Below are 25,198 nucleotides of genomic sequence, written 5' to 3'. Positions count from 1 at the left end.
GTTGACTTGTTTTAGTACGTTGGTGGCCATCTTATCACCGGAAAGATTTGCCTCCAGGATGGAACCTATAGGTAATTTCATCTTTTCGTGTGATAATAATATTGTCACCCAATATTGTTTCCACATGTTCTATTTAAACCAGTGGTTCTCAAATAGTTTCATGATTGTCAAGGACCCCCAAATATTTTCCTTTCCCCCCCCCCCCAGGGGGCCAGCCAGGGAGCCCCAGTACCCATTTTGAATTAGAATATATATTTAAAAAATAATAATAATAATGATAATAGAAGATCTACACGCAAACGCCGAGTTGTGAGCTTGTAGATCTGCTATTTTCAAATAGCCTATTTGAATTATACTAGTCACTTTAAAAACCTATATACTACTTCTAATCTGTATAATAATTAACAGTATATATTGGTTTAAATTCAAATGTTGCTTATTTTGGGCTTGTTTTCCTGGACCTGGTTGCTTATTATTTCTCTCAGAAACTCTGGCGGCAACACTGCCCACCACTACACTAAAAACCCAAACCCAAAAAAAAAGAAACATTAAAGTTTGAATGCTGTGTCTATAATAAATTGTTCTCGGCAAAAATAATAATAATAATAATAAATAAATAAAACACACGTTCGGGTGGAGTGTGACATCCACCCGACCCGTGCAAAAAAAAAACCCCCAGACAATTATTTAAAAGTTATAATTCTAATAGAACGCCCTATATTAACCGAGTTGCGGCAGAAGGCTTTTTTTTCACCCCTGTTTTCTCCCCCCTTCCACACCATTCGCCATCTTGAGCAGCAGCAGCCAGCGGCGGAGGGATCTCACCGAGGCAGCAGCCAGTCAGTCAGTCCAGTCCAGTGTGCAGTGCACTACTAGGCGGAGCGAGCCGAGCCGAGCAGCGTAGCGGGGTGTGGTGCGGACGATACGGTTTTTTTAACGGGTGGGTTGTTCACCTCCTCCTTTCTCCTCCTCCTCCTCCTCCTCTAGTCCTTTTTTGCTCTCCCATTTTTAACTTAAAAAAAAAACACACACACACGCACACAGTCAGTCACACACACAAGAAGAGGAGGACAATCAAATCAAATCCCCGACAAAACGACAACCACCACCCCAACCAAGACGGAGGAGCCACCACCGTAAACTCGACGCTGGTAAAAAAAAAAAAAGAGACTTTTAAGGTTTTTATAATCATTTTTATTTGACGCTTGGGTCTGTCTGTCTCGCACCGCGTAATTGTTTTGTTTTTTTACCAAGCTCGAGCTCCGTTTTTCTTTTTAGCTCGAGAGCTCTTATTATTATTTTTTATATATCAAAGGACTCTCAATAAGCCGCCGTTGGTTTTGGTTTGTCCGCTGTGTGTGTGTGTGTTGGGGCTCTCTGGGTCTACTTTTACCCACACAACGAGCTAGCGTCGTGCTAAAGCTAACGCACAATTAATGTTTATACCTTTTTTTTTTATGTTTGAAAAAAACAACAACGCATTGTTTGTAACGTGGAGGGACAGATACTTGATTCTAAATGTGTGTTGTTGTTGTGTCGGCCGGCCTCCTCCTCCTCCTCCTCGCTTCTCTCTAGACTAGAGACAACGGCCTTTTGGGGTCTTTTTGGTCGTGTGGATTTTATCTGGTGAGAGGCTGAGGAGGGTTTGGAAGTCAGTGTTTGTTTATGTTAGCTAATAGCTAAAGCTAAGTACTAGAGAACGAACTGCTGGGACTGGGAGGCTAGTTGGGGGCTAGCTTTAGCTTTAGCTTCGGCTGGCTAGGCTAGGCTACGGTTTGGGTTTTGGGCTAGCCAACCTGTTAGCTGCTGGCTGCTAATGGAGGAAAACCAACTGGGACGTTCAATGTTGAATTGGTAACCGATTCAGTGTTGCTTTTGTTGACTTTTAAAGACCAAAAAGACTTATGGTTTTGGATATTTAGTCGACTAGACTTAAGACTAAATAGGACCCAAGACTAAATGGAGTGTTGTTCAAAATCTGCTGGGGGAAGAAAAAAATAAATAAACACCGAAGCACTTTCCATCTCCATTTTGGGCGCATGTCGTTGTTTTTAAGGCGTAATTTGTTTAATGGCACTATCTCTGACTTCGAGCTCTGCTACATTTGAATATATATATTTTGTTAAACTCTGCTTAAGAAGTGGGCTTAAACGTGTGTGTGGATGCGATGCTGTGTGAATTAACTCGACCATAAACCAGGTTCATAGCATTAATATATATCATATTAATAAGTTTACTAACTTAAAAAGTCTGTCTACTCTGGAGGAGGAGGAGTGGAAGTGATTGAGGGGGCTTTAGAGGTTTTTTTCTTCTCTGTGGAAACCCAAGCTGCTTGCGAGCGAGGTGGGAACTTGGCCGTGGTTGAGCTAGCTGTTGGTTGGTGGTGGGGGGAGGGGGACAAATATGCCTTTGATGTGTTTTTTTTTTCTTTTTTTCTGTGCCGCCGCTGAATGGTGAATTGTGTTCACGTTGGCCTGGAAATACCCACACCGCCGCCTCTCTCTCTCTCTCTCTCTCTCTCTCTCTCCCCCTTGAGTCCTGCCCCGTGTGTGTGTGTGTGTGTGTGTGTGTACCGAGGGAGGTGGAGACAGAGGCGCCGGCATTTCCCCTTGAATCAGAGACTAAAGGGAGAGAGATTTGCGTTTTTTACCAAGCAAAGCAACACTAGTACTACTAGTAAAGTTCCTGAGCGATCAGGGAGAACTCCGTGTGGCACAGGACGGACAGGTACACAGTTAGTTAAGTCGGAGAAGGGTAGGGTTAGGGTACGTAGTCTACGGTTCCATTTTGTACCACTAACTTTAAAAAGGGTTCTCTAAAAAAAAAAACGTCTTTTTAACAAGCCGTTAGGCCCTTATGATCTCATTGATGCCTTTGTGTGTCAGGTTTTCAACGTGCTCTTTTTCTTAGCCTAGTTGGTGAGGTGTCTCTTGCCATTGATCAGAACTTGATTGTGTTTTTTTTTAAATCTTTTATCCGTTTTCTTGACTTTGTATGCCATGTAAGCACTTTGAGATTAAGTTATTATTAGTTGGTCAATTTATCACACGGAATTGGGACTGTTCTATCAACCCTGAGGGATCTGTTCTGTTTCGAGTAGAGTTTGCAAAAAATCCTTAGGATTTGTTTAAAGCTGTGCTGTGCGAAGTTTGATGTCTTCACTCTGGATTTGGGTGCCATATGTGTGGAAGACCGAATTTCCTTTATTTTTGTTGCTCCTTCAAAGAGGTGGAATCCGTGCTTGGTGCTTTGGCCAGGGGAGATATTGTTTTTATCAGACTGTACGTCTACTAGTTGCTTTCTCGACATGGGGGATTAGTTAGTTGGACCACCTCCCACCAATCAGCAGAGGTTTATTTTGGTTATATATATATCGGATTAACGTACTGGTTAAAATAACGTTTTATTTGAGAGTGCACTTTCAACTCTTTTTGTGATCGTATGCAATGCATGGATAAATACATCTACTGTACTGAGGATTTTACTGTGTAGCCCAAAGAGAAGACGACAGTGGGACTATTCAGTCAGACTGGCTGTGGATGTGAAATGTATAAACATTAGGGTTTGCCTTGGCAAACACGATTAGAGACACCGCTCTCACGTGTAAATTCATTTTTCTTTCTTTTTTTTCCTTTTCTACACACACAGACTTCGAAGCCGTGCGGACTGAGGCCAAGCGGGAACAATGGCTACCCAGTGTGAGTATGAAAAAAATAAATAGGCCCTTTGATCTTCCAGTGCATTGTGCACAGTGTGTGTTTACATTTCTGAAAAATACTTTTAATTGCATTTAATACCCGGCTTATCTGAAATGTTGTGCATATTGAACGTGTGTTGAGTTCAGGTAAAGCTCTTAATTCTTCAGAAACTCTGGAATTAAGCGGTCATAATCTGTGTCTAGCCCAAAGTGAGTTAACTTACGCCGGTTTTCTTTTGAAGTTGAGGATAAAAGCGTGTCTTCATTTGACTGGAATTTGATGTACGCACACACACACACACACACACACACACACACTTTAACCCATTCTGAACGGGAACACATTTTGGTGTTGGCATCATGTTATGCTTTAGCTATTGAAAAACGACTGACATTTAAAAAAAATCTGATCTCAGGTCAGAATGGGTTATAATCAGACCAGTGTGTCTCCAGTGGAAACCTCGTATGAATCTGATCTCGGGTCAGAATGGGTTAAATCCGAACACCTGGGCATATCAAATAAATGCGAGTGGTTTGCTTACAAATGCAAACCTAGTTGCAAAGATGTTTTTCTTTTTATACGGCTCGTATAAGAGAGTAAAATGCTATGCTTTTTGGCTCCTCAACATTGTAGCAACAAGACATCAGAATGAAACGTGTTACAGTAGTAATAGTAAGGTAGCACACTAGGTCGTGCGTTGAACATGCTGTGTGCTTGGGACTAAATAATATCGTGTTGATGGATTTAATAGCCTTAATGTCTGTGCTGTGTGCACCACATGCTCTTTACATTTCTGACTGAAAGTATTCGATCAAAAAGTAAGGGTGAAACAGTTCAAAAAATCATGTTTTGTGTTATGTTAAAAAAAGAAAAAAAGCTCTTACCATCCACAAGCTCAACTTGTTACGTCATGTGAGCTTGTGAATCTGCTTTTCTTTTCTTTTTTAGTTTAGTGACCAGGATTACGGCATGTTTTTTGTGAGGGTATACCTACCCTATAGGGGACACGGGGAGAACATGCAAACTCCACACAGAAAGGCCCTTTCGTTCAGCAGCTGAATTCTTAACGAGTCTCTTCTTCTCCCCTCTTGCAGCTGATTTGATGGAGCTGGACATGGCCATGGGCGACAGCAAGGCCGCGGTGACCCAGTGGCAGCAGCAGTCCTACCTGGACTCTGGCATCCAGTCCGGCGTGACCACCACCGCGCCGTCTCTGAGCGGCAAGGGCAACCCGGACGCCGAGGAGGACGACCCGGGCCTCTACGACTGGGAGTTCAACCAGCCCTTCACCCCCGAGGCTCCAGGTATGCATCTATCTATCTAACCCTAACCCTAACCCTCTACGACTGGGAGTTCAACCAGCCCTTCACCCCCGAGGCTCCAGGTATGCATCTATCTATCTAACCCTAACCCTAACCCTCTACGACTGGGAGTTCAACCAGCCCTTCACCCCCGAGGCTCCAGGTATGCATCTATCTATCTAACCCTAACCCTAACCCTCTACGACTGGGAGTTCAACCAGCCCTTCACCCCCGAGGCTCCAGGTATGGTCCATCTATCTAGCCCAGAGACAAGATCTACCCTTCACCCTAAAGAAATATTATCCCTTTTGCTGAGAATAGTTTGAAAATGTACCCCCTCTCCCCCCTCCTCCTCTTCTTCTCCTCCAGATATGGAGGGCTACGCCATGACCCGTGCGCAGCGCGTGCGCGCCGCCATGTTCCCCGAGACCCTGGAGGAGGGCGTGCAGATCCCGTCCGCCAGCGGGCTGGACGCCGCCCACCCCACGGCGGTGCAGCGGCTGGCCGAGCCGTCCCAGATGCTGAAGCACGCCGTGGTCAACCTCATCAACTACCAGGACGACGCCGAGCTGGCCACGCGCGCCATCCCCGAGCTCACCAAGCTGCTGAACGACGAGGACCAGGTGGGTCCACGCCACCGACCCACTGCACCACCTTTTTACCATCTACAAGCTCACAACGCGGCGCAGCGCTACACGTTGTGAGCTTGTAGATGGTAAAAAGTGCCCAGTGTTGTTTTAGTACAGGCATTATATGGGAAAAAAGGGGTCAACCGCCAACTAATTGCAAAAAAAAACCAAACTCAGCTGATTTTGTATCTTACATTATGTCCTGAATAACATACAAAAAGTTGCCTGAAATTGTCTTGAGGGGAAAGTGTTGAAAAAGGCCTGTACAGTATGGCCACCATAGACATCCTATATAAGGCAAATAATTTAAAATTTTCCTTTTGCTTTAAGTAGCATGTGACATGTCAAACTAGGGTGTTTTCGTGATGCTGTGAGTCCATTCCAAGCATTAGTTTTGCATAAAAACACTCCTTGGGCTAATAACGGCCATAGCCGTCATCACAAATGTGATGAGGTCAGCACATTTGGGCAAGTGGCTATGGCCGTTATTAGCCCAAGGAGTGTTTTTATGCAAAACTAATGCTTGGAATGGACTCGGCATCATGAAAACACCCTAGTTTGACATGACACATGTAAGATACAAAATCAGCTGAGTTTGGTTTTTTTGCAATTAGTTTGAGGTCAAATTACATTATTACTGGACTATTTGAGTGTTGTTTGAGTTCACAAGTGCACCAGTGTTGTGTTTTTGGGGCATCAAATTTCTATTTTAGTTTTATAGTCTTTTGTCTTTTTTGAATAGTTTTCATTTTGTTTTAGTCACATTTTAGTCACCCTGGAAAGTTTTATTGTTGGGTCTAGTTTTAGTCGACTAAATGTCATAAGATTTTAGTCGACTTAAATCTACAGTTGATTTAGTCGACTAAAATGTGTTTTGGCGGGCCTCGATGCCGTCGTAATGAATGTTTTTTACTTTTTACACTTGCTCTAAATAGCCGATCTCCGATCTACAAGCTCACAACTCGTCGCAGCGGTATCGGCATGCAACCAAGTGTAAAATGACTTATACTGGATCTCTTGTCCATTAGAGTCCTTTCCTAACATTTTAGTCGTTTTTATTTCATGACAAAATTGTCGATATATTTATTCTTAGTTTTAGTCGTCGTAGCTTAGTTTTCATTTAGTTTCCATTTAGTTTTTGTCAGAGGAGAAAAAGGTAGTTTACGAACATTTTTCGTCTTAGTTTTAGGGCCGATTCATACTGCTATTTTACCGCTGTTTCGGCGCTGTAGTGCACATTGTAGGCTCTACAGAGCCAAATGACGTCACATTGTAGGCTCTACAGAGCCAAATGACGTCACATTGTAGGCTCTACAGAGCCAAATGACGTCACATTGTAGGCTCTACAGAGCCAAATGACGTCACATTGTAGGCTCTACAGAGCCAAATGACGTCACATTGTAGGTTCTACAGAGCCAAATGACGTCACATTGTAGGCTCTACAGAGCCCAATGACGTCACATTGTAGGTTCTACAGAGCCAAATGACGTCACATTGTAGGTTCTACAGAGCCGAACCGACTTTTATTCGGCTCTAAAATAAGAGTATGAATCGGCCCTTAATCGACGAAAAAAACGACACTGCTGACCAACCATGCAACACTCCCTCCCGTCTCTCTCTGTCTCTCTCTCTGTCTCTCTCTGTGTGTCTCTCTCTCTGTGTGTCTCTCTCTGTCTCTCTCTCTCTCTCTCTCTCTCTCTCTGTCTCTGTCTCTGTCTCTGTCTCTGTCTCTGTCTCTCTCTCTCTCTGTCTCTCTGTGTCTCTCTCCCGGTGGTCAGGTGGTGGTGAACAAGGCGGCCGTCATGGTGCACCAGCTGTCCAAGAAGGAGGCGTCCCGCCACGCCCTGATGCGCTCGCCCCAGATGGTGTCGGCCGTGGTGCGCGCCATGCAGAACACGGGCGACGTGGAGACGGCGCGCTGCTCGGCCGGCACCCTGCACAACCTCTCCCACCACCGTGAGGGGCTGCTCGCCATCTTCAAGTCCGGGGGCATCCCCGCCCTCGTCAAGATGCTAGGGTAGGTACCCTCACATGTTCTCCCCGTGTCCCCTATAGGGTAGGTACCCTCACAAAAACATGCAGTAATCCTGGTCTCTAAACTGCCTCCCCCTGGCCACCCGGGGCGCCTGATGGAGGGGAAAGGAACTGGTTGGAATAACGTGTTCCTTCCACGCGCTATACGTCCAACCAGGGAAACTCCCCCCTGTCAGGTTGTAAAGGAGCAACTTGGACACTCAGGCATGAAGGAAGCATGAGTTCAAGTCCGTTGCTCTCCCCTTGTCCCCCATATATGGGGACTAGGTTGGTCTCCCCATGTCCCCCATATATGGGGACTAGGTTGGTGGAGGGTGTGTAGAGCCCAGGATCACATTAGATGATTGACACAGGGGTGAAAAATGGGTTACAAAATCGTGGGATGAAAAATATATATATATAAAAAAAAAAAGATGCTGGGGTGAGATTAAAAACAAAACATTTTTAAGCCATTTTGACCTGAGATCAGTTTCTAAAAATGTCTTCTACATCCCGACAGTTTTCTGGAAAAAGCTATGTTTCTATGTCAGTCGTTCTTCGATTTTTTTCAAAAATAGCGGACCTACAAGCTCGTAGCGCGCCGCTCGTAGCGCGCCACTCGGTGGCGCGCTACGAGCTTGTAGATCTGCTATTTTTCAATAGCTAAAGCATGACATAATGCTAACACCAAAATGGGTTAAGATCCCATGCCGATTCAACGAATGCCTTCTAAAAATCCCCAAAATGGTTTTCTTGTTGTCGGGCAGAAACCATCTCCATATTCTTAACTTTTGTTATTTTCCTAAATTAATGCCATACTTGATCATACTACTGCGTCACACCACGTAGAAGATCTACAAGCTCGAAAAGTGGATCTTCTCTTAATCGGCTAGTACTTTTGCTATTTATACGGTGTGTGTGTGTGTGTGTGACTGTGTGTGTGTGCATCTAAAATCTACAATGACACCGTTTTAATGGGCTAGCACCAGGATTAGTCCACTGAGAGGATTGGACTTTTGTTCATGAATGTTTGGGGCTTATGCTGCGTGCGTAACGGACTTTGGTAGTTGTTTTTGGAGGGCCTGTTGATAAAAGCTTCGTCTTGGTGGTGTTAACGTGCTAATTAATGGCTGTAACGTTGGGCAAGTAGTCGGAACGTCGGGGAACAACAAGACGGTGTTGTGCCTTCTCCCCTCGGTAGTGTGCACAGGCCCGCTATAGAGGGAACTATTTTCATACTCTAGTTTTAGACTTCAGATTTATGCCTTCGAGAAATTCGAGTAAAGATTTGTTGAACTTGTATCCTTACACGATTAATCACACAGATTTTTATGGAAGTGTGCCTTTTTTTGGAAATGTTCCTTTCATTGCATATAGAGGCAGGACTCTAGACTAACTTTTTCACAGGTAGCACTGGTGCCACCTACCTTCATTTGGTAGCGCCACCACAAATTAGGTAGCACCATTTTTTTCCTTTGTATAGCGTGGTATAATCTGGTATTAATACATGATCTTATCATGCCCCCACATAAGGCGCCATTTATTTATGTAGTAGTTTCCACCATTAAAGGTTTGAATCATAAAAACCCCTACAAAGGTCACTGTGTAAAAAAAACAGCAACCTACCTGGTTATACTTCAAGACACTGTAGATGGTTTTGAACCCAACACAAAGTCACTCAGTCAATAAAGGCAATATTTATATTCCGCACACAGAAAGTCGGTGATGAAAATGGCTGATCTACAAGCTCACAACGTGTCGCGGACGCGACGCGTTGTGAGCTTGTAGATCAGCCATTTTCAGCACACACTTTGTACGACGAAGAATAAATCTGCTCTTCACTCACTGGGAGGGAGATTAATGTCTTTTGTTGGCCGGTCATCATGTATGGACCCATCGGCTACCTCCTCGATGCAAACATAACGAGCTTTGGAAGCTATTTTTCGTGGCACATTATATGTTTAATCAAACAACAAGTTTACCTCCTCACTCATTGTTTGGGTCGGGAGATTACAGTCTATGGTCGGGAGTCGGCTGTCTGTGTAGATCATGACTGATCATCATGCAGTTGGATATGTGCGCTGAGCGCTCCAGTGAAATTGTACAGCTGAGAAAGATGAGTTAATTTGTGTCGGATAAGCTGCGTTCAGACCTGAATATATATTCGCCTCGGTTCGTCCAGTTTGTACCGCGGCAGGTCGCGCTGCGCCCGTTTGCGCAATTCTCGTCTTTGCATTGACTTTGTATGTAATCGCACCGCTCTGACCATCCAAGTCTGAAGGGCTTATTGGTGGGTTTTCGTGAACGATCGTTCTTTGAACACTCGGCGCCAGGCGAACGTCCAATGTTTATATCAATGGAACGGGCAAAGCACTGCAGGATGTTTTTTTCCCTCCACTCATCCTTCCAGCAAGTCGCACCTGTTTCTCACGTTAAGAAATTAATTATCATATGCGACCTGTTAAGTTGCACGCTGGAGCCCTGTATAGAGGGTATGTGCATGCTTAAACTAAGTGACTGGCACATCGAGTGGCAAAGCAACATGCAAAGTGAGTTTGACATTGTTTCATGCAATCAGACAGGACTTTTCTGTGTGGATGTATGGGGCTGTCAAAGTAAAGTCAGAAAGTAGTTTTTTATAATTACTTAAAACATTTGGGGGTTCTTGACATGAGATGGGTTTGAGATCCACTGATGGGTTTTCAGAAAACTGTAGTAGAATCTGGTCAATGTTCAGCTGAATTCTTAACCCATTCTGAACGGGAACCCTTTATTGGTGTTGGCATCATGTTATGCTTTAGCTATTGAAAAATAGCAGATCTACAAGCTCATAGCGCGCCACCGAGTGGCGCGCTACGAGCTTGTAGGTCTGCTAATTTTGAAAAACGACTGACATTTTTTAGAATCTGATCTCGGGTCAGAATGGGTTATAATCAGACCAGTGTGTGTCCAGTGGAAACCTCGTATGAATCTGATCTCGGATCAGAATGGCTTAGTAGAATCTGGTGTGGGGGTCTGGATGATGTGCTAACGTGTGTTTTGTCCTCCCATTTTTGTGTCCAGGTCCCCGGTGGACAGCGTCCTGTTCTACGCCATCACCACCCTCCACTAACGTGTGTTTGTCCTCCATTTTGTGGCCAGGTCCCCGGTGGACAGCGTCCTGTTCTACGCCATCACCACCCTCCACAACCTGCTGCTGCACCAGGAGGGCGCCAAGATGGCCGTGCGCCTGGCCGGCGGGCTGCAGAAGATGGTGGCGCTGTTGGCCAACACCAACGTCAAGTTCCTCGCCATCACCACCGACTGCCTGCAGATCCTGGCCTATGGCAACCAGGAGAGCAAGGTGAGAGACGGGGCTTTTATCCCATTCTGACCTGAGATCAGATTCATGAGGTTTCCACTGGACACACACTAGTCTGATTATAACGCATTCTGACCTGAGATCAGATTCTAAAAAAATGTCAGTCGTTCTTCGATTTAAAAAAAATAGCAGACCTACAAGCTCGTGGCGCGCCACTCGGTGGCGCGCTATGAGCTTGTAGATCTGCTATTTTTCAATGGCTAAAGCATAACATGATGCTATAACACCAAAAGGGGTTCCCGTTCAGAATGGGTTATACGGTTTCCGGAGGCCGCGGGGGTTTTGGCATGTTGTTGGCGTCCCGCCACCATATCTTATCGGCCACACGATTTTAGCGGCCTCCGCACGACCTGTTCCAGGTTCAGGAAATCGCCGTTCATTTTCCTCATAGGCATTTCTTAAAGTATTTATTTAAAGACGGTTACGCCGCGGACAAAGCCAACTGGGATCGTGACAAATCATGACGATGAACACACTATTTTGGGGCCGATCAAATCATTAGAAAGAAGAAAATAAATAAAAGGTTTTTCTTCTTATAAATTATTTGATCGGCCCCAAAACATTGTGTTCATTGTGGTCATGATTTGTCACGATCCGAGTTGGCTTTGTCCGCGGCGTAACAGTCTTTAAATAAATACTTTAACGAGAGGCGTGCGTTTTTATTTTATTTTGGACGCGCAGAGAAGTCGAGGAGGGGCAACCTCCAAACGATGTGTGTGTGTGTGTGTGAGTGAGACCGACTGGGCACTAACGGTCTCTCCTTTTTTTCTTGTCTTCCTAAAGCTGATCATCCTGGCCAGCGGTGGGCCTCAGGCTCTGGTGAACATCATGAGGACCTTCACCTACGAGAAGCTTCTGTGGACCACCAGCAGAGTGCTGAAGGTTCTGTCCGTGTGCTCCAGCAACAAGCCCGCCATCGTGGAGGCTGGTATGTACTAGTGATGCACCCAATATTATCCATTATAACGTGGAGGCTGGTATGTACTAGTGATGCACCCAATATTCGGCTGCAGAAAATATTTCGGCTGCAGAAAATGGCTAAAAATGCATTTTCGGCCTGTTCGGTTTCGGCCCTAATAGGCAGAAAATATATCGCCGAATAGTGTATGTAATTAATGCATTCAAAAGAGCTGAATAAATGTTTTATCGACCCATATTAGTGATTATTATTTAAGTTTTGCCATAACCATTTATTTTGCCATAAATCAGGTAGCTTTAAGGTACGGACATGACAGCAATAGTAGGAAAAACGATATATAATATTAATCATATTCGGATATTCGGTATTCGGTTTTCGGCCAGCTGTTTCCTATATTTAGTATTCGGTTTTCGGCCAAGAATTTCCCTTTCGGTGCATCCCTAGTATGTACACATACAGTTACGGTTTAGGTTTATTTATTCAGCACGTTGTACAAAATAATAGACCATAACATAACGAAGAACAAAAATACAATGCAAGGAAGGAAGGGAAGAAGCCCAGCTGGCTTATTTGGAATCCTTTCCTGTATGAAAGAGGTCATTGGTTTAAAAAGATTAAAAGTTCATAAAGATTAAAGAACAGTACAAAAGTCTACAAGTTGGCGAAGGGGGGCAGCTGAGTAATGTCTTGCAGAGAAACAGCGAGTTGAGTAAACGTGCTTGAAAAGGTTCACTTCTGTGGACTCTTAACATTACACCTAGAATCTGATCTCAGGTCAATGTTTTTTTGTTTAAGCATTTATTTCATATTTACATGTTGATTTCAGCTCTGATACTGATTTCAGACATGCTCTAGTAGTATGTGAAGAGTCTGCCTCAACTCATTTTGAAAAACAAATACGTTTTTCTCCTGAAAAGCTGGATTTTTGCGCTCAGTCAAATCTGGTCACATATTGTCACCGTTTAACCCGTTCTGACCTGAGATCAGATTCTGAAAATGTCTTCTTACATCCTGACAGTTTTCTGGAAAAAGCTATGTTTCTATGTCAGTGGTTCTTCAAGCTCGTAGCGCGGCACTCGGTGGCGCGCTATGAGCTTGAAGATCTGCCATTTTTCAGTAGCTATAGCATAATGCTAACACCATGTGCTGTGTGTGTGTGTGTGTGTGTGTGTGTGTGTGTGTGTAGGGGGCATGCAGGCCCTGGGTCTCCACCTGACAGACCCCAGCCAACGACTGGTCCAGAACTGCCTCTGGACCCTCAGGAATCTGTCCGACGCCGCCACCAAACAGGTAAAAACGACGCTGAGATTATATCTGTGACCAATTTGAGCCCACTAACAATGAATAGCGGAAAAATGGCCGCTCTACACGCTATCTGTCGCCTTGTGAGCTTGTTGTGGACCTGTTAACCCATTCTGACCGGGCACCCGTTTTGGTGTTAGCATCATGTTATGCTTTAGCTATTGGAAAATAGCAGATCTACAAGCTCGTAGCGCGCCACCGAGTGGCGCGCTACGAGCTTGTAGGTCTGCTATTTTTGAAAAATCGAAGAACGACTGACATTTTTAGAATCTGATCTCAGGTCAGAATGGGTTAATCAGACCAGTGTGTGTCCAGTGGAAACCTCGTATGAATCTGATCTCAGGTCAGAATGGGTTAAGTTTACCCAATTTAGACCTGAGATCAGATCTCTAAAAAAATGACTTTTAAATCCTGACGGTTTTTAGGAAGAACCTCATGTTTCTATGCCGGTCGTTCTCAAACATTTTCATGTCAAGGACCCCCAAAAATAGATGTAATTAGATGTAATTAATAGATGTAATTGGCCTGCCGACCCCCCATCTGAAAATATGTTGTTCCAGGGACCCCCCCCCCCCCCCCCCCCCCACCCAGAAGCAAAGATTTGAGTCAAAAATGTTCACTCTGAAAGAATATATATTCAAAAATTTGCACCACATTTTCACGTCTTTTCAAAAATAGCAGACCTTCAAGCTCCTAGCGTGGCTCTCGGTGCTGCCCTATGAGCTTGTAGATCTGCTGTTTCCCGCCCCAAAATGGGTTAAACATCCGTTTATTTAACCCATTCTGACCTGAGATCAGATTCTAAAAATCTTCTTACATCCTGACAGCTTTCTGAAAAAGCTGTTTCTAGGTCAGTCGTTCTTCGATTAAAAAAAATAGCAGACCTACAAGCTCGTAGCGTATGAGCTTGTAGGTCTGCTGTTTCTCAAAAGCTAAAGCATGACATAATGCTAACACCAAAAGGGGGTTCCCGCCCCCAAAATGGGTTAAATGCACAAACACGCCCGATGAGGTATAATGTCGCAAAACAAACGCGCCTGTGAAATGACCTTGTCCTTCTGACCGTGGTGTCAACCAGGAGGGGATGGAGGGTCTTCTGGGGACTCTGGTCCAGCTGCTGGGCAGTGCCTATGAGCTTGTAGATCTGCTGTATAACACAATGCTCCATCCATCCAGGAGGGCATGGAGGGTCTCCTGGGGACTCTGGTCCAGCTGCTGGGCAGTGCCTATGAGCTTGTAGATCTGCTGTATAACACAATGCTCCATCCATCCAGGAGGGCATGGAGGGTCTCCTGGGGACTCTGGTCCAGCTGCTGGGCAGTGACGACATCAATGTGGTGACCTGTGCTGCCGGCATCCTGTCCAACCTCACCTGCAACAACTACAGCAACAAGCTGATGGTGTGCCAGGTACGTAACCATGACGCACACACACGCCTATCACACACACACACACACACGCACCTATCTCACACACACACACACGCGCCTATCTCACACACACGTACACATGACACACACGCACGTTTCTCACACACACACACGTACACATGACACACACGCTCCCGTCTCTCCCACACACACTTTTATGTCCTGCCTTATTGGGTCACTCGGTCTTGATCTGACAGTGGGTTAACTTCTTAGAGTATATATGGATAGAGACGGCACCCAGAGGAAACCCTGAGGCCAAATGGACACAGTGGCCGAATGAAGGTATTGCAGCGCTGGGCCCCCAAACACATGAACGCGCGCTGGTCCGTTGACTATCATTGTGCAACGTTCACGACGGACGCACGCTCGTGCGCGTTCAACGGCAGCGCGTTCATGTGTTTGGGCCCAATCACTATTGCAATCCATCCCAGAATGCACTCTGTTCCTAAACCCCGGAAGGAGGAGTGAAATCGCCTCATGCGCTTTTAGAGCAACTTAATGCAAAGTGGATGGAAGGAGAACTCGGATGCCCTCTCTATTCATATATACTCTTACGGTTAACTTCCATCTGAAGACTGTACTTTTTGCAAACAGTTTGAAGTACGCTCCGTGTGCATGAGGTCTAACGCTGGCCATGTTTGTTTTTTTTTCTCTCCCCAGGTTGGCGGCATCGAGGCCCTGGTGCGCACGGTCCTGCGTGCCGGCGACCGGGAGGACATCACGGAGCCGGCGGTGTGCGCCCTGCGTCACCTGACCTCCCGCCACCAGGACGCAGAGATGGCCCAGAATGCCGTGCGCCTGCACTACGGCTTGCCCGTGGTGGTCAAGCTGCTGCACCCGCCGTCCCACTGGCCGCTCATCAAGGTACCGATGACCCGTTCTGACCCCAGATCAGATTCTTAAAAAAAATAGCTTTTTCAGAAAACTGTCATTTTCAAACAGACATGTTTCCATGTCAGTCGATCTTCAAATTTTCTAAAATAGCAGACCTACAAGCTCATAGCGCACCACTCGATGGCGCGCTATGAGCTTGTAGATCTGCTTGTAGATATTTTTTCATAAATGTAAGATTCCTGTTGATTTTACTATTTGAAGATCCGGATCCACGGATCCAGTCCGGGTTTTCTTCCCAATAGAATGGACAAATCAACAGGAATCTAACATTTTTATGAAAAAACAAAACCACATGAGTTTTGGTGATGTTCTATATTGTCTGAATCAACTTTGTTTGTGTTTGTTTACGTACTAAAAGAGTGACTTTGAGAGCTGTTTTAGCTACAATGTAAGTCAACGAGGAGCATATATTTTGAATTATCAATTTCTAATCACTGGAGCAGTAATTTTTTTATTTCTTGTCCACATTTGGAGTTGCATCATGGCAAAGTAACTACGCAACACAAACCTCAAAAAAATGTGGTCTTACCCTTTTAACCCATTCTGACCTGAGATCAGATTCATACGAGGTTTCCACTGGACAACACACTGGTCTGATGAACCCATTCTGACCTGAGATCAGATTCATACGAGGTTTCCACTGGACAACACACTGGTCTGATGAACCCATTCTGACCTGAGATCAGATTCATACGAGGTTTCCACTGGACAACACACTGGTCTGATTAACCCATTCTGACCTGAGATCAGATTCTAAAAATGTCAGTCGCTCTTCGATTTTTCAAAAAATAGCAGACCTACAAGCTCGTATCGCGCCACTCGGTGGCGCGCTATGAGCTTGTAGATCTGCTATTTTTCAATAGGTAAAGCATAACATGATGCTAACACCAAAATGGGTGCCCGGTCAGAATGGGTTAATACACCATTGCACATAAAAACGACTCCAGGTTGTCTAATGAAGTATACTGTCACCTCATAGACGCATGAAAAATACAAAAGTTGTGGCACTCCCTCTTTAAAGGAGAATTCCATGCTAGAATGCTTTCTTATCTTTCTTACCTTTCTTTGTAGTCGTTACGTCCCCACCAAAGAGGTCCAGGTGTTTTTTTTGCAAAAACTCCTTATTGGCTATTTTCCCCTACCATAAGCCCTCAATGAATTGCATTGCATTGAATGGGAATTGAATGGGGCTATGGGGTGTTGTGCTAGTTCGCTTATTTCCATCGAAATAAGTAGTAAAGTGTTCCGCTTGGGATATTATTTACATTATGAAGAGAGGATATATATACAAAGAAATTATAATTTTGAGCGATGGAAATAAGCGAATTAGCACAACGCCCCATTCAATTCAATGCAATTCATTTAGGGCTTATGGTAGGGGAAATGGCAAATAAGGAGCTTTTGCACAAAATAACACCTGGACCTCTTTGGTGGGGACGTAACAACTACAAAGAAAGGTAAGAAAGCCTTTTAGTATGGAATTCTCCATTAATATATATATATATTTTTGCACAGTATGGATGGAACAGTAGTAGGAAAGTATACGTTGTCAGTTTAAAGTATTTTACAAAACCATTTTTAATTCTTCATTTATCCCAACTTTGTTCCATCTTATAGGCCACGGTCGGTCTGATCCGAAACCTGGCCCTCTGCCCGGCCAATCACAGCGCTCTGCGGGAACAGGGAGCCATTCCGCGATTGGTCCAGCTCCTGGTGAGAGCCCACCAGGACACCCAGAGACGCACCAGCATGGGAGGAAACCAGCAGCAGTTTGTGGTACGTTCTACTGACCTGAGATCAGATTCATACCAGGTTTCCACTGGACACACACACTGGTCCGATGATTAACCCATTCTGACCTGAGATCAGATTCTTACGAGGTTTCCACTGGACACACACACTGGTCCGATGATTAACCCATTCTGACCTGAGATCAGATTCTAAAAAATGTCAGTCGTTCTTTGATTTTTCAAAAATAGCAGACCTATACAAGCTCGTAGCGCGCCACTCGGTGGCGCGCTACGAGCTTGTAGATCTGCTATTTTTCAATAGCATAATGCTATAACACCAAAAGGGATTCCTGCTCAAAATGGGTTAAACATTATTTTTCTTCGCCCACAGGAGGGTGTGCGCATGGAGGAAATCGTGGAAGGCTGCACGGGAGCCCTGCACATCCTGGCCAGGGACGTCCACAACAGAATCGTCATCAGAGGACTCAACACCATTCCACTCTTTGTCCAGGTATGAGGACAGTTGTCTGTAGTTTACACCAGTCCACTCTTTGTCCAGGTATGAGGACAGTTGTCTGTAGTTTACACCGTTCCACTCTTTGTCCAGGTATGAGGAGAGTTGTCTGTAGTTTACACCGTTCCACTCTTTGTCCAGGTATGAGGACAGTTGTCTGTAGTTTACACCGTTCCACTCTTTGTCCAGGTATGAGGACAGTTGTCTGTAGTTTACACCATTCCACTCTTTGTCCAGGTATGAGGACAGTTGTCTGTAGTTTACACCAGTCCACTCTTTGTCCAGGTATGAGGAGAGTTGTCTGTAGTTTACACCGTTCCACTCTTTGTCCAGGTATGAGGAGAGTTGTCTGTAGTTTACACCATTCCACTCTTTGTCCAGGTATGAGGAGAGTTGTCTGTAGTTTAACCCATACACGGGCAACTGGCGGGCCCCCACCTTCACTTAATGTGGCCCTCAGGTTAATAATAATACAATCTTATTCATATGGCGCCTTTCAGGGCACTCGAGGTCGCCGTACAGGTTAAAAACGGTACAAGAACACAGTTAAAAGCAGAACAATGACAGGTTTAATGTCAGAATACTGATTATAATATTTCCGGCTATCCAGACTTCATCAGTGGGGTGCGTTACTTAGTTTAGACAGTACTTGGTTTAGACTAGTCATTAGTCCTACAACTACAACCTATCTCAGACCCTCACCCTAAACCTAACCTCCCACGGGGCAGCACACCTAAACCTATAACCTTAAACCTAACCTCCCACGGGGCAGCACACCTAAACCTAACCTTAACCCATGTCTAACCAATGACTAGTCTAAACTAAGTATGAACCCCCTTCTCCCAACAGAAGCTCTTGGACCATTTTAATTTGGATGACATTTGGGTGCATTACTTAGTTTACAGTTTGGTTTGTTTCTCTGTGTCTGTGCGTCTCTCTCATTCGTCCATGGTTGTCTGTGTGTCCCTCTCTCATTGGTCCATGGTGTTCTCTGTGTCTCTCTCATTGGTCCACGGTGTTCTCTGTGTCCCTCTCATTGGTCCAGCTGCTCTACTCCCCGGTGGAGAACATCCAGCGCGTGGCGGCCGGCGTGCTGTGTGAGCTGGCCCAGGACAAGGAGGCGGCGGAGGCCATCGAGGCCGAGGGCGCCACGGCGCCACTCACAGAGCTGCTGCACTCCCGCAACGAGGGCGTGGGTACGTGTTGGAACCGCCACGCCGCTAACGCACTAAATCACCTGTAGATTTAGTCGACTAAAACTAGACTAACACTGATACATTCTAGGTGACTAAAATGTGACTTAAAAACTAAGTGAAAACTATTCAGATGACTATGACTAAAACTAAAATAGAAATTTGCTGCCAAAAACAACACTGCTGTAGTGTAGACATAAAGTGGTACATGCTGAATCATGTCACTAAGTGTGTGTGTGTGTGTGTGTGTGTGCTCTCCCACAGCCACCTACGCGGCCGCGGTCCTATTCCGCATGTCCGAGGACAAGCCCCAGGACTACAAGAAACGCCTGTCAGTGGAGCTGACCAGCTCCCTGTTCAGAACCGAGCCCATGGCCTGGAATGAGGTACGGTCCACCCAGAGATCTTAAAGGGACACTTCACCCTTTTTGCAAAAAAAAAATATGTTAATGACATTTAGAAGCTTTAGAACACTTTCCTGGGGGTCTTTATGTGTGTAATATGTGGTTTTAGATTGTAATAATAATAATAATAATGAATTGCATTTTTATAGCGCTTTTCCAAGTGCTCAAAGCGCTTTACAATGGTTCATTCATTCATACATTGGGAGGTGAAGCGGCGAACAGTCGACGCCAGCGTCCTCACTTCCCACCCCCAATCCAACCCTTGATGCTGAGTGTCAAGCAGGGAGGCACTGGGTCCCATTATTTAGAGTCTTTGGTATGACCCGGCCGGGGATCGAACCCCGACCTCCCAGTCTCAGGGCGGACACTCTAACCACAAGGCCACTGAGCTTGTAGCAGTGAGCCCGGTGTCTCTGATGTCATGGACACTGGTCTCACTACCTTCCTTAAGCTCGTAGCGCGCCACTCGGTGGCGCGCTACGAGCTTGTAGGTCTGCTATTTTTTTAAATAGCTAAAGCATGACATGATGCCAACACCAAAAGGGGTTCCCCCGACCCAAATGGGTTAAATGACCAGAACCGAGCCCATGGGCTGGAATGAGCTACGGTCCACCAGAGATTGAATAGGGTGCATTTTGCATCCCAAAACGCAGTTTATAGTTAACCCATTCTGACCTGAGATCAGATTTATACGAGGTTTCCACCGGACACACACTGGTCCTGATCAACCCATTCTGACCTGAGATCAGATTCTAAAAAATGTCAGTCGTTCTTCGATTTTTCAAAAATAGCAGACCTACAAGCTCGTAGCGCGCCACTCGGTGGCGCCCTACGAGCTTGTAGATCTGCTATTTTTCAATAGCTAAAGCATAACATGACGCTAACACCAAAACGGGTTCCCGGTCAGAATGGGTTAAAGGGACGCAATCAAACCACAACCTCTGCATCCACGGGATGCACTACTGTACCGTTTTTATTTATTTATTCTAGTAGTAGTTTATTTTGCTAGCTTTAGTTATAATAATTTATTTCCATTTTCTACATGAATATAACCACATGAAATGGGAGTTAAAGGAGAATTCCATACTAAAAGGCTTTCTTACCTTTCTTTGTAGTTGTTACGTCCCCACCAAAGAGGTCCAGGTGTTATTTTGTGCAAAGTCTCCTTATTGGCTGTTTCCCCTACCCTAAGCCCTAAATTAATTGCATTGAATTGAATGGGATGTATGGGGTGTTGTGCTAATTCGCTTATTTCCATCGCTCTAAATTATATATATTTTTAATATATCCTCTCTTCATAATGTAAATAATAACCCAAGCGGCACACTTTACTACTTATTTCGATGGAAATAAGCGAATTAGCACAACACCCCATACATCCCATTCCATTCAATGCAATTCATTTAGGGCTTATGGTAGGGGGGAAATAGCCAAAAAGGAGACTTTGCACAAAATAACACCTGGACCTCTTTGGTGGGGAAGTAACAACTACAAAGAAAGGTAAGAAAGCCTTTTAGTATGGAATTCTCCTTTAAATGCTGCAATTTGTAAAATAAAAAAGAGTCAAAATATGACTTGGAAATGTTCCATTGTGATATTTTTATATTCACTTTAATCCATGCGTTCACGATGCACATGTTCTCTGCCTCACCTGTGCCGTCTCGTTTCCCAGACTGGAGACCTGGGTCTGGACATGGGCGCTCAGGGAGACCCCCTGGCCTACCGACAGGACGGTGAGTGTTCTGCCACAGTACAAATAGTTTGGGAAGCCGGGGCGCCTGATGGAGGGGAAAGGAACGGGTCTCTATACTGCCTCTGCCTCCCCCTGGCCAGCCGGGGCGCCTGATGGAGGGGAAAGGAACTAGTCTCTAAACTGCCTCTGCCTCCCCCTGGCCAGCCGGGGCGCCTGATGGAGGGGAAAGGAACTGGTTGGAATAACTGTTCCTTCCACGCGCTATACGTCCAACCAGGGAAACTCCCCCCTGTCAGGTGTAAAGGAGCAACTTGGACACTCAGGCATGAAGGAAGCATGAGTTCAAGTCCGTTGCTCTCCCCTTGTCCCCCATATATGGGGACTAGGTTGGTCTCCCCTTGTCCCCCATGTATGGGGACTAGGTTGCTCTCCCCTTGTCCCCCATGTATGGGGACTAGGTTGCTCTCCCCTTGTCCCCCATATATGGGGACTAGGTTGGCGGAGGGTGTGTAGAGCCCAGGATCACATTAGATGATTGACACAGGGGTGGAAAAATGGGTTACAAAATCGTGGGATAAAAAAAAAAATATATATATACTTTCATTTTCCTGGGGGGTATAGGGAGGTTGGGCAGTCATCTTCTCTCCTTTTGACCCGCTGATATTGATAGGTGATTTTTCAGACTGGTTTTAAAGGAAGCCAGTGATTTGTTTGTTTTGAGGGAAGGGGGGCGGGGGCATTCCACACCTGAGTGGCAGTGATGGTGCTTGACATGGTTCCTCCTCCTCCTCCAGACGCCTACCGGGCCTACCCCGCGGCCTACGGCCAGGACTCCCTGCTGGACCCCATGATGGACGGGCCCGACTACCACGCCGACGCCCTGCCCGACCTGGGCCACCACACCGACCCGCTGCCCGACCTGGGCCACACCCAGGACCTGATGGACAGCAGCCAGCTGGCCTGGTTCGACACCGACCTGTAGGAACAGGTGAGAACCCGCAACCGTCGCACAGCGCTGTGTGTGTGTGTGTGTGTGTGTGGGGGGGGGTAGCCTCTACGCTAGGGCTGCAGCGATTAATCGTACTCTAATCGATTATTCAATTAGTTGTCAACTAATAATTAGTAATCGATTAATCGTATCATACGGCAACTGATCCCTAGTTATTTGCAATTTGTCATAGTTTTCCCCCAGTGTTTAGTGTAAGTAAAGTAAAAGAGAAGTGATCCATCTCTCTTCCCTTACAATCTGATGGTAGATGCACAGCAGCAAAATATGACGCATAACGATTATAGTATCAAAGTACAAAACATAATGGCTTGAATATTTATTTTTAAAATGACCTGTTTGAGTTCAGAAGAGTACGGTTCCTTCTAGACTGACGCGTGTGTGTGTAGCTATTCTTTAATTTACAATTTACAATTTAGGCATTTAGCAGACGCTCTTAATCCAGAGCGATTTACATTAAGCAAGAACAAAAAGCATGGGAATACATCACATAAAAACATTTATCATGAAACATGCGTAGCTAAGAAAGTAACAGTGGAATATCTATAATGAAACTATACATATAAGCTATACATCTATACTACTATGCTACACATATGTACTATGACGTGCTATGACTACATACAATGCACTTATGCTGTCTACAGAATTGCTATCTAAGTCTGTATCAAATGTCTGTATCAAATGCTATCTAAGTCTACAGAATTGCTATCTAAGGGGGTGGGGTAAGTGCTATGGGCCATGATGGAGTCTGAAAAGGTGGGTTTTCAGACTACGATCAAATGTATGCAGTCAGAATAAGCTTAATCTCCGTCGTCAGCCCTGATGTCCACATACTACTGACGTTGTTTACCTGTTGTTGGCCGATGTGGCGTCACAAAATACAGTCGTTTTTTTTTTTACAGTCGTTTTTTCCCTAGAGGACAACCTAATGGTTTCCTCCGATGTTTTCGCTTATTCAGCGACAGTAATTTCAGTTCCACGTCTCCTACTCGCGGTAGTAGTCCGTTTTTCATTATGGAGAATAACTTTGGGTTTCTTAAAATCGTCGTTTGCCGATATTAGCCCACCACACACCGGCTGTGTCCGCCGCGCCGCGCGGCGGACACAGCCGCCTCCATTATTTTCAATTAACCTATCGCCCACCGGCTCCGTCCGCCGCGTCGCCCGGCGCGCCGATAGAACACAGTTCTATTTTCCAGGCGGCAACGCGCCGCGCCGCAGACGGTCGCAGACGGTGTGTGATGGGCTATTGTCAGTGGGTGGCTCTGTATCGTTTACGACAGTCGGTCACTCACATCTTCACTAGGGGGTCATCCCTCTGTTCCCCAGGTTCTCTGTTCCCCAGGTTCTCTGTTCCCCAGGTTCTATGTTCCCCAGGTTCTATGTTCCCCAGGTTCTATGTTCCCCACTTACCTTAGGGTTTAGGGTTAGCCTTATAGAGCGTCGCAGTCCCTCCCCCTTTCAGCACAACGAGTGGCCCAGGAAATTATTCTCCATTCATTTTCTCCCATAGGCTTTTCCCTAAAGTATTTATTTAAAGGCGGTTACGCCGCGGACAAAGCCAACTCGGATCGTGACCAAATCATGACGACGAACACAATGTTTTGGGGCCGATCAAATAACTTATAAGAAGAAAAACAAAACAAATAGTGTTGTCTCCTGCCTTTTATTTTCTGCTTTCTAATGATTTGATCGGCCCAAAACGCGTATTACAAAATACACTCAATGAAATCCTATTGCAATATCGCTATAGGCTGAGAGAAGAGATTCCACTTTTCCCACTTTTTATAGAATTTATCCTCTTGTAGTCTTAAGTATGAATGTCAGTTTTTCCATAGAATACAGTTCCTCAGTAATGTCCATTTCCATTGATCTTCCGTTGGTGGGTCCTGTCGGCACCAGCGTCGTGTGATCGCTTTTTTACTTGTTGCTAAGCGTTTTTAAATATTTCTTGGTAAATTAATTTAACCCCTCCCCCCTGTGTTCCATTTGCAGGTGTATTCCCATAGAACTCTGCATTGTGATTGGCCTGTAAATCGTATGACGCTGCGGTGGTTGGTTGTTGATTGGCTGAAGGTGGCGGAGAAGGGGAGGGATCTTAGGAAGTGCCTGATGACACAAGAACACATGGAAGATGGTTACCATGGAGAAAGTCGGAGAGGTGGGGGTGGGGTGGGGGGGGCATAAGGCATTGGTAAGAGGCGTGGAAACACAGTGTTGGTAAAAAGAGTGGGTTGTTGCCTAGTAAAGACGGAATGCGTGCACATGAGTTTGGATCTTAAAAGATGGAATCACATATGTTTTAGCCTCGCCTGTATTCTTATCATTATTGGGTTTTTTTTTTTTTGTTGTTTCTTAACTGTTTTCTTCTGTTTTTTTATTTCTTTCTTTCATTCATTTTTTTTATTTTTTTTTATTACTCATTTTCTGTTATGGTACTGACCCAGCTTGCCTTGGCATTATCTGCCATCATTTGTTCATTCTTTTTTTTTTTTCACTTTGCCAATCATTTGTAATCTTTATTTTCTCTTTCTTCTTTTTTTTTAAACGTATGTTATGTAGTGTTAAGTTATAGTGGTATTATACAATGTTCCTTTTTTCCCCTTTTTTTTTCTTTTTGTTTATGGCCGAATGTGTAGAACACTAATCAGTTGAATCGTACTCTGACTTAAAAAAGTGTAACATTGTGTAGTTTTTTTTTATATATATATATATAATCTCAACAATGGAGACTTATGCATTCTTAATATGTGCTTGTTAAAGCATAAAGAAAATATGTCTGTTGTCAAATGTTCTAACGGAGGAGGAGGAGGAGGCATGGGTCAAATTGAGGGGCGGGCGGGGGGGATAAATCTAGAGTTGTTTTATATACTGTATCACTGGTAGGTTAACAACTATTTTGTATGCTCTCATTGGATGTATGTCTGATAGATTTTAAAAAAACAAGTCACTTAATGCTACGGCTGTTGGTGGCGTATTAAAACCAAGTTTTATGTTGCCCTCGACGGTCGCTAGCTCTAGGTTGATGACGAACCAGTTGTAGTCCTGCTGTGCATTTGGAGACATGGTTATGACAACGGCTGAACAATAAAGTGGCATTTTATTTCA

At 45.0% G+C, this 25,198-nt stretch overlaps 1 protein-coding gene across 2 annotated transcripts; it reads left to right on the top strand.

Moving 5' to 3' along the window:
- Nucleotides 1–993: 993 nt before the first annotated feature.
- LOC308332065 (catenin beta-1-like) lies at nt 994–25,198 on the top strand. Of its 2 annotated transcripts, none has more exons than XM_080787682.1 (17): nt 994–1,151; nt 3,649–3,698; nt 4,793–5,002; nt 5,369–5,622; nt 7,407–7,645; nt 10,783–10,984; nt 11,786–11,930; nt 13,108–13,211; nt 14,498–14,632; nt 15,314–15,517; nt 17,165–17,323; nt 17,669–17,788; nt 18,837–18,987; nt 19,249–19,370; nt 21,061–21,121; nt 21,876–22,069; nt 24,086–25,198. In XM_080787682.1, the coding sequence occupies exons 2-16, from the start codon at nt 3,686–3,688 to the stop codon at nt 22,061–22,063; spliced, it is 2,307 nt and encodes a 768-aa protein (XP_080643808.1). In that variant the 5' UTR covers nt 994–1,151; nt 3,649–3,685; the 3' UTR covers nt 22,064–22,069; nt 24,086–25,198. The 2 variants fall into 2 exon arrangements, with proteins under 2 accessions (XP_080643808.1, XP_080643809.1); XM_080787683.1 differs by having other exon boundaries at nt 999–1,178.

This window comes from Protomyctophum bolini (assembly GCF_963924005.1).
Source record: "Protomyctophum bolini genome assembly, chromosome: 17".
NCBI lineage: Eukaryota > Metazoa > Chordata > Actinopteri > Myctophiformes > Myctophidae > Protomyctophum > Protomyctophum bolini.
This window is presented reverse-complemented; position numbering and strand designations above follow the sequence as displayed.